The sequence below is a fragment of the Dermacentor andersoni genome, chromosome 2, assembly GCF_023375885.2.
Source record: "Dermacentor andersoni chromosome 2, qqDerAnde1_hic_scaffold, whole genome shotgun sequence".
NCBI lineage: Eukaryota > Metazoa > Arthropoda > Arachnida > Ixodida > Ixodidae > Dermacentor > Dermacentor andersoni.
In genome coordinates, this window is record NC_092815.1 from 103,701,687 (window position 1) to 103,711,752 (window position 10,066).

A 10,066-nucleotide genomic window follows, 5' to 3' on the forward strand; every position below is an offset into this window, starting at 1 on the left:
CTTATCAATTAAAGTGATTCTGTGGTAACATCAGACACATGTCATCAGATACGTTATAACTGGATATTATGAATTATCATGCATTATGGTCGCCTCATCGCTGTACAACCGCACAGTGAACAACTGTGTTCATGGAGCCAAGTAAAATCTACCATCAGATATTTCCAGATCCTGATGTGGACACAACTTGTGGCACATTAGTTGTGCCTATACCATTTCCTAAGGCTGGCAGGTACATAGACAAGACGAGCATGTCTTTACAACTCTTTGATTGACCTAAAATTGCTGATTTATAGAATGCCATGGAATCTTTGTGCGGTTAAGATGTAATTTTTCAAGGAGCTTATAAAGTACTCATTGTTATGGAATTTCTGCAGAAGCTATTGACAAACATTTCATTTTTGACTTCCTTTAAAAACAAATCTTCAGTCCAATTTATTTCGATGAGTTCCACCGGTAAATAAATCAGACATTTTTTCTATTACTTTTTGCACAATGAAGTTTGGTGTGTAGCACCATCTCAGTCTAGAAATTGCTGCATGCATGTTATTGATGAATGAGAGCATAAGTACATTTTGTGGAATGGTGGACTCATTGATACTCATTCTAAAAATGGGCTGGAGCATTGTCTACCTGCTAGCAGCCCTTAAATGAACTATACTCACAAAAAGAAAATTTTGTTGAGAATCAAGTTTTTCTGTGGGAGCTACTGCTGCAGCTATCGGGAAGTGAGCCCAGCTGAGATCAGTGTTGCTTTTTGTGCTTAAATTTCTAAATGTGAAGAGAAGTCATAATGTTTTTATTGGATGGATTGTGTGCTCATTCATGCAACGCCATTGGTTCCACAAAATCAATGAAATGAGAACAACAAATGGCAAACTCAAAATCTTAAAGTCTTAACTCTCTGGGACCTGTTTAGAGATAAAATGAATGTTAAATAATAGAAGGATGCTGGCATAAATTAGAGACCAAGCCTAGTTAGATTATATTCTAGTTGACATTAAGAGAAAAGAGGAAGGTAAGCAGGTTGTATAGAGCTTAGAACTGGTGTACCAGAGTAACGTAATTTGGTGGTGCCAACGGAAGAGAAATGGATATAATAGTGCCAGAGAATTTGATGGAGTGATAAAATTAGTGAATTTTCAGACGTATGATGAGGTTCCTTCATGGAAGACAGCATATTGTAAATTTCTGGGGGAGAGCTGTGATCTTTAGTGGAATTGAAATAGGCAGATGAATACGATCATGACAATGGCTTGTTTTGCTTTCCCTTTCCTGTTTTAGTGTGACTCTATCGAGGAAGGGGACCTCGGACTCGGAAGCAGCCTGACTGCACTAACGGCAACGAGAGTACGGCTCGTTGGCATGCAGGGAGATGCTGTCTGAGTGTGCCGTTTGCTAAGGGTGCTGTTATGCCTCCTGGAGGCTTTGGTGCAGGGTGCTAGTGCCTATTGAAGCGTGCATGTGGTCCTCACAGTTCACAGAAAAAGCAGCTACGGTGAATGTCGCGTAAATTCGAGAATCATCACCGCACTACTAAGAAAGGCTAGAGGCACTTGCATCGAGAGGTCGCATAACTCTACTGTGGTTTTTCTGCACAGAACCGTTTTACTGTTCTGGAGCCACACTGGGCCACAGTCTGGTAAATACCTGTTTTCTTCGACCTAGTGTTTTGCACACGCAAGTCAGTGTCCGTGCAAAAGCAGTGTTGTTGTCTATTTGCAAAGTTAAGGCCACAGGGGCTTCATTTTACTCAGCACTTGTGTTCTACAAGTCGCGCAGTGGGCGTAGCTGTGGGGCTCACCCTCACCATTGTGCAGTGGCCCTGCTAGGAAAGTCGTTGAAGGAGATGGCTGATGACTTAAGCCTCATTTGTGTGTGCGTGGCTCAGGCACTTTTGCACTCTGCACGTTAGGGTTTGCAGTGTTCACGATTGTGGTACTAAGCGGTTGTCCCAACGGTGCTTATTTCTTGGCAGTGGCTGTGCTGCATGCTTTTTTTCTCTGCTCTGACACCACAGTCGATTCCATGGCGAGATATGTTTTACATAAGGCTAGTGGAAAGCAAGCAAACATATCATAAGAAGTTTAAGGTGAAATGTGTAAATGCTAAACATAGAAAAAGAAAGGTAATATTGAGTAAGCCTAATTGGTTACATGACATTTATGAACAAGCATATATGGTATCTTTTGCTAAAGGAAGATGCTTGGTGTGCCCAAAAGAGACATAAAAGTGAAAGACAGTTTGCAACACTACCGGCAGTTTCTCAAAGCATCTTTCTCATGCTACAAATTATGTGGGTGTTCATCTGAAAGTAGTTTATAACAGTGTCATTATTATCCTTTTAAAATTTATGCTTCATTCAGAAACAAAACGAGGCGTAAACTGGAAATTTTTGTGTTTTTCATGCTCACACACACCAAGAGAAAAGGACCCAAATTTATAAATATACCAGGAAATCTGCAGCCTTGTACAATGACTTCGTAAATTGTGTTTTTGGTGCAAAGTTTCAATAGAAGTTTGGCCAAGATTTTCTTTGATAACACTTTTTGTACTGCGCAGTAAATCTTGAAAAAAGGGTATTTATTAAATTTTGGTATAGCTTTAAACAATTACAAGAACTAACATTTTTATTTCATGTATGCCTCACCTTTTTTAATTGGTAGGGCGGATTTTTTTTTTTCGCCAATAAATTGGGGTTGTTCTTGAATTACAACCGAGGTCATGGAGGAAGCTTAGTTAACATAGCCTGCTGGACTACCAAACTTGCTGGTTGTCTTGTTAGACTTTTGCGCAATCTTCAATGGCTTACACTGTTTCTTCTAGCAAACTGCATTTGCTCATCATGAGCATACTCATTTGGAAAGTAAGATGGTTAGACCTACGTTTAACATGGATGTGAGCCCACACATGGGCAACTAATTCATGTTGTCGCCTGGCTGAAACGTTAGCCCTTCCCAACACTAATTTCTTGCTGATAGCGTCTTTCACAGGGTTGACGTAACAAGCTTACAGCTGAGCGAGTTGGTATGAACTTATTGCTATGCAATGCATGAAAGACAGCACGCTGGACTCATTTGTTCCCTTTCTTTGTTTGGATCCTGCCTGTCATGTTGTTTGTAACTATAATGTGCTGATTGCTGATTTGGGTTGAGCATTGCCTTGCCCTTTCTTTTTGTATAATTTTGAGAGGGAAATACTCGTAAAAATAAGAACAAGACATAGCTATCAGTTTATATTTGTCGTACTGAGACTACGAATGTGCTAGCACAGCCCATCATTCTCCATTTTCCACACAGAATCTGGATTAAGCCAGTTTAATGTTTGAACGAAATTAAAATTGTTGCTCTTTGTTTCAGACAAGAAATTGGATTAAGTTTGGAACAGCAGCCTTTTGGTATAGCGCAGGTGTATTGCTGGAAGAATGGTTAGACAGGAAAATAAATTTATTTGGGGTTCACTGATACCACTGTGGTTAAAGCAACCAAATGCGAGCCATGATATGAACCATGAAATGCTCCAAGCACGTGAAAAGCAAGAGCATGTCAACACAGAGCCTACCTTGAATAAAGAATATTGCACTCCCAAACGTGCTGTATAAGAAATGAAAAGATTCACCGTATCTAATGTTGAGTTCCTGATTTCTATGATGCTAGATTGGTTGAGGCCAAACATTGCCTGGGATATAAAAAAAATTAAAGCAAAAAATAATAGGAAAATAATATTTCACAAAGTATATTAAAAGTAATATCTGCATTTTTATATCTCCAATATCACTCGGGAATGTTTTGATCGTCACTGAAGTCAATATGTATTAAATTTTTGAGCACCATTGAAGCACAAAACATGACTGAGTATAAAAGTCAAGCTTTCATAAAAAATAACAGCACAGCATGGCTCTATCTCCATTAATTCAAGCAAGCTTAGGAATGCCCTTAAACATGGTCATATGAGCTGGCAATCCAGTTTTTTTCAGCTGACAAAAGAAAGAAAAATACTATTCTTTATGTTGCCAACTTGGTGTGTATGTTTGTGATGCATAAACAAAACCACTTGCAAGGCTCAAGCACATGCACAGGTTTTGTGCTAATAACGCATGAGTGTGCTCAAAATGTTGTTTCATGCACACCCTGGTGTCCTCTTCAGTCACTTTATTTGGGATGCTTTCTCATGTTTGTGATAGCTAGTAGAACAGTATTAATTTTTTACAGTTTTTGCATTACTTCCTTCAAAACCATATAATTCCCTCTTCTGTGCCTTTTTTCTTCTAGACCAGTCATTTAAATGGGCTTGTATAGTGACTGATAGCGGTGTGGTAAAGGTAGGTTCACATGAGCCAGTGGATATCGCCTAATTTTAGTCTGTGAGATGTTGTAAGGTAAAACAATCTCTCTAATGTGATTGGCATGATTTGTTTAGCATAGAGATTTAGAGTTGGCAACTTTGTTATTTTATGCACTATGTGTACAAGTTTGACATAATAGTTCTGCAGAAATCTGCACTGCACATACATAAGGGAAGTAATCATGCAAACTTTAGAGTTCAGGAAGAAGAAAACAATTGACCATGCAATTGCCACAACATAAGCTGCAGGTTCTACAAAAAGGGCAATAAGCACTATGAGACATGTGTAACCATCAGAGTCCAACATGTCTTTAAAATGTCATAATGCCTCTAGCACAGATTACTTTTTGTAATTGTGTAAGTTATCTAACCTGTTGAAATGCAACATGCCTCAGGTGTTTTTGGCATAATCACAATGTTGCACATATGCACACATTACAGGTCTTATCACGTAGCAGGAGATTTATGTACTGATGACATTTAAAGAAACACTTCGTGCTCGCATCTACGTTCTTTTACTGGATAGACCATCAATTTTTTTATGCTGCAGATGTCCTCTTAGTGCAAGAGGCACTTAATTCGGTCTATTGTTGGGACACGGAACCCAGGGTGTACTTGATGGTTTAGCTGAATTAGCTTTGCGTGGGCCACAATGGAAGGGTTTCAAAATATGGCAAATTATCTCGCTTTACATTTGCCACTTGCAGTTCGACGACAGACGAAAAGCAAAATATTAAAAGAAATGTGTATGTTGCATTATGTACATTGACTTCACATTGGAACAGGTGAAGATTAGGTGAAAGGAATCGCCAGGAAAAGAAACAAGTGATGACAGAAAGCAGCCACAGGCAATAACTCACTACACAATACTGCACTGGTCTACTTCCAGCTATTCTGGACCAAAAAAGAAGTAAGAAAGGTTGACACATTTGAACGGTTACAATTGACTTGCAAGACGGAGCAAAGACCCAGAGTGGCATTTATTGTTACGTAAACAGCAGAAAATGTATAATGAAGCTTGCAGCTCCTGGCTTTTATAGGCACAGCCATGTTTGCTGGTGATATCAGCTTTGGATTTAAGAATTGTGGAAGAGCCTTGCATTCCAGGCTGTTTGTTGATGCGTGTTGTTTCTGTACATTTGAGTTCTAATGTCAAGCATTCCTGTCTGAGCCAACCCAGATTTTGTCATGTATCTGAAAATAGTGCAATCCAAAGTCAGCCAGTAAAAAGAAAGAAACCACTGTTTAGATAGTCATTTTACACGACTTCTGCCCGAATTAAATTAAAATCTTCATGCCTAGAAAGAAAGTGCATAGAAGTGCATTATTAACCATGATATCATCGCATCTCTTGAGAAGTTCCTTTGCATCAAAGGCTGGGCAATCCTTGCTCTAGATCTGAAATTGCACTTGCAATACTGTGAAGAGCACTTATAATTGCTCGAGTGTGGTCTGCCCTCGGCACCTGGCTGTCCGTGGCCACACACATGCGCAGCGTGACTGGGTATGTGCAACTGGATATGTGCTCATACATACATATATGTAAGGTATATATACATAGGCAGGCAGACCCATAGAATACACGCATTGCAAGAACAGTAACCATTCGCTGCAGAACACTTATATGATTCATAACAACCAATCTCTGCCCAAAAAAGCTTGGTTTGCATTATGTAGATGTCAATTGGAGTTACGTGCTTAATTTTTGATCAGGTGCATACATGAACCCTAGAAGTTTTCCGTATGGAAAATGCAGTGGCAAGGGGCTGTTTCTTTGCTCGCCCAAAGCTAGTGGGTCCCCTATTCCAAAGCTACCTGTCGTGCATTCCACTTTGAATACTGACATATTATTCCGAAGCCAGGGACTGCCGTTCTCACTTGATTGCTTTCGGGGGTACCCTTGCTTTTGCATGATGTGGTGCCTGGTGCGATGCCTCCCTTTAGAGATTAGTCTTCTGCTTTCTGGCTTAGCCAATCATCATCCGTTGAAAGTGGTGCCCCGAAAAGTAATTCATATAGAGCTCGGGCTTCACTTGAGAGGTGTGTTTTTTTTTTTTCTGGTGTGCGTTTCCTTATTCGGCACCATTGTGCCGCTTGTGTTGGTTGCAGGTATCTGTGTGTGATTGAGCATGTGTTTATAGCAAGAACTTTTATGACGCTTGTATTAGTTTTAAAGCATTGTTTGTACCAGCGTAGGACTCTCTTGTGGCACCGCTGGCATGAGATCTCCCTTAGTGTTGTGGCTTTGTGGGTGATGATGCGGAGGATTTTGCATTGCAATAGCTTCTAGCCTGTGCCAAGCACTCTCGACACTTTCTGACCTCGGTTGTAATGTCAGTGCAAGCTGAATTCTCATTTATGGACATTGCCTTTCATGGTTGATGTTTCTTTGCCGAAAAAAAAGAAAGAAAAAAGGCCCGAGGCATATTTCTGCCAGTGCCAGTAAAATGCGGTCTGTATTCCACAGTGTTGTTTTTCTCACTTCAGCTATATCCAACATTTCATTTATTTTATTGCTTGCTTGCTTGCTTTCTGGACGCAGCATGCTGACATCTGTCAAAAGAGCTGTCATTGGAAGTTTGCTTATGGGTATTGCAGGACAAGTGTTTTTATACAGACCCCGTATGGGGTGGGGGAAGCAAGCATGAGAGGCTTTTTTGACACTGCAATAGAGCACTCACAGTTGGCCTGTTGTCATTTCTCCAGTCTCAAGTCTAAATATCCATGTAGTCAGTCCAGCATCTTCTCTTTTATGTGCTCGGTTGCAACTTATTTCATTGTCTGATTAGCTGTTAAAATATAGCTTACCTTTAGGTCTGCCTTGCTGAAGCGACTGGAAACTGTTGTAAATGCCCCTTCCTTCTCGTGCAGTTTGTGGTTGTCTGCACAGTTCCATGGTTTTATTATGATCTTTCCCAGTGTTTACCTGTAGGTTGATATTATATACTCCTGTGTGCTTACTGTGTTTTGTTTTTGTACTCCAGGGCTTTGTCTGGTGCTTATGGATAGGATTGTTTGGTATACTGAGGTGATGCGGGGTTGCCCCAGGAACTTCTGTTTTAGTTTAATTCTATTTTCAATGGCAGAATAGGTGGCCATGTTTTCTGTGTGCCATTGTTTTATGCGCACACTTACGTTTATAGTTGGTGCTTATAGCACCTGGGCATTCATTATGTTTAATAATTGGAGTGTAAATTTGTCTGATTTTTGTAACTCCAGAGCCGTCATAGCTACATGGAGCTGCAGAGAGCTTGTAATGTGTCTAGTCATCAATTTAGCCTTTCTTTTCTTCTTTTTTTCTCAATGGACCATCTTGGACATTCAGTCATTTTTTTGTTATTGTTGAGTGATACTTTTACAATTGGAAAGTGTTTCTCTCTCTCTCTCTTTCCCCAAGTGTATCTGTCTCTACATTTGCGCCTCTTTTCTTATGTATGCTTTATTTAGTCAGAAATGTGCAATCACATAAATGCAAAGTAATGTTGCTCAAGTGTGTAATGTGGTGCATAATACAGAATTCAATGCCAAGGCATAAATGTGTGCTGTGTGTGCTAGGCCACGTTCCAACTACAGCTGTAATTGACACTAACTTTTCGTACCTCGGAGGGGAATTGGCTTCAACAGACATGTAAAATACGAATGCTGCAATCATACATTCAATATGGCATTAACTGCTTGGCCCACTGATTGATGTACGAATGAGGTGACTCATTCATCTCCTTTTTTGATGTAAATAGAAGACAGCGACTTGGATGACTGTTTTCACTGCTTATGTAGCTTGTTGCATTCCTTGCCATAATGTATCAGTGTATGAAATGCATTGGCATTTTCATTCCCCCTTTTCTTTTTTTTTCTTTTTGGCATACTATGTGTGACGTTCAGGAAGTGAAAACAAATAAAAGTATTTCTCTGCGTGAAGAACTATTGTTTCCATGTCTGTGACTTCAATTCTTGGAAGTACAGTTTAGGTTGTGTGAGTTCTTTGACATTCATAAAACAAAAGATGCAGCCATCCTGTCAAACACGTACAGAACAAAATTTTTCTGGAATAATCGCAATCCTGCATAATATTTTCGGTGCCTTCTCTCTTTTTATAATTTTACTGCAGTAATTCATTTGGAAAAAGAATTGCTTGAACATTTCACTGAACATGTGCAACTTGCGGAGAATGGGTGTGCAATTATTAGTGCGATAAGCACTCTTTGAAAATCATCCAGTTTGCGGTGCATATCACGTGCCCCGTGGCCGAAGTTGTTTGCTAGCTTGGGCCACCATGCATGTACCACTAAGTATGTGCCTGAATAGGCAACTTGGTGCTGTCTGGCCTGGTGGACTACTTGGGTCACTGGGTATGTGCCCGAGCAGAGAACTTTGACACTGCATATTCGATATTGATATATTCCCATTTTTGGCCAATCGCCCAGAACAGATCTGCCATGGTGACACTAGGGGTATGTAGCTTTGAATATAATGAGGCGATAGCGCCCCATCCTCCTTAATGGACAACTCCACATCGAGCTCGGCCGCTTTATGGATAGCCATTTCAATTAAGTTGCAGCCAAGATACAGTGGGGATTGCTATGGAGGTTAAACTGGTGGTGCAGTGGTTACAACAAGGTATACTCTGTCATGGCAGCATTCAGCATTGTGTTTGCCAGAGATATTGACACCTTGTGTGTCTGGTGACGTGCCCATAAGGTTTCATGATTCGCGGGTGGCATGGGAATACGCTAATTACAATAGTGATCATGACATATAAGATGTACCACCACCCATCACCAGAATGATTGCGAATTGCATCATAACGTCGCAAATCACCTCCCGAGGATGGATGCGCCGCCAATATTTTTCGTTCGAGTGGCTTCGTGAGGCTGGAGTGCCAGACCAATTTGCTGAAGAAAATTGTACCCACATCAAAAATTATGCGGAAGCCGTCGACGATGATAGTCAATGTAACCGAATAGCCCGAGCGAGCGACAGCCCCTCCACCCGGCTCCTTCTCTCCGTTGCCCGCAAATACGCACCCTTTCCCTCGGTGCATTTCCTCGCCTACGCGCCTGGGACGAATGAGTGGGCAAACAGCGAGTGACAATCCCTCCCCTCATCGAGGTATGGCAAGAGATCACGCGCCAAAGTACTCCCCGACCCCTTCTACTCCGGCCCCTCCCCGCCACTCGCTTGCCCGAGAGCCACGCGCCTTTTCCCTCGGCGCCTTCCCTCGCCTCACCGCGATGAACGAACAACAGCCTCTCGCACGGACAGACCATCGCGTGCATCTGACAGCCGCATGCGTAGCAGTGCTTATATAACGCGCTGACGATGTACGCCGCAAAAATAGCTGACAATTCAAACAAAAGCCCGCGCGACTTCCTCGGAGAAGCGATTCTCACCGCTAGCACATATGACGTCACACGTTGCGTGCCTGCAGTGCGAACAACTCGGAAACGACTCACGCACGGCGGTCAGGGCTTCCTCGTCCGCTCTAGTTTCTAAATACGCAGCCGACATCGTCAACAGATCATTTCGTATTACTACGGGCGAAGAAACTGAAGGTCTTAGCATAACTTGGTTCCCGGCCCACGTGAAAGATATAACTAACCAAGCGGGTTGCAACCCTAACGAGCGGGCCAACTGCCTGGCGCGTGAATTCACGAGCCGCGCCCGAGCTACGGTCCGGCTCTCCCACAGGATTGCCCCTTCAAGGATCCTCTTACCACCTATC

The 10,066-nt window shown here is 41.7% G+C and overlaps 1 protein-coding gene across 1 annotated transcript in view; it reads left to right on the plus strand.

The window, feature by feature from the left end:
* The window catches only part of Nhe3 (Na[+]/H[+] hydrogen exchanger 3), an 85,102-nt gene extending 76,837 nt beyond the window's left edge, over positions 1 to 8,265 (plus strand). Inside the window, exon 17 of the mRNA XM_072286487.1 lies at positions 1,285 to 8,265. Coding sequence (XP_072142588.1) covers positions 1,285 to 1,386 — 102 coding nt within the window. The 3' untranslated portion in view covers positions 1,387 to 8,265. The remainder of the gene's footprint in view (positions 1 to 1,284) is intronic.
* The last annotated feature ends 1,801 nt before the right edge of the window (positions 8,266 to 10,066 follow it).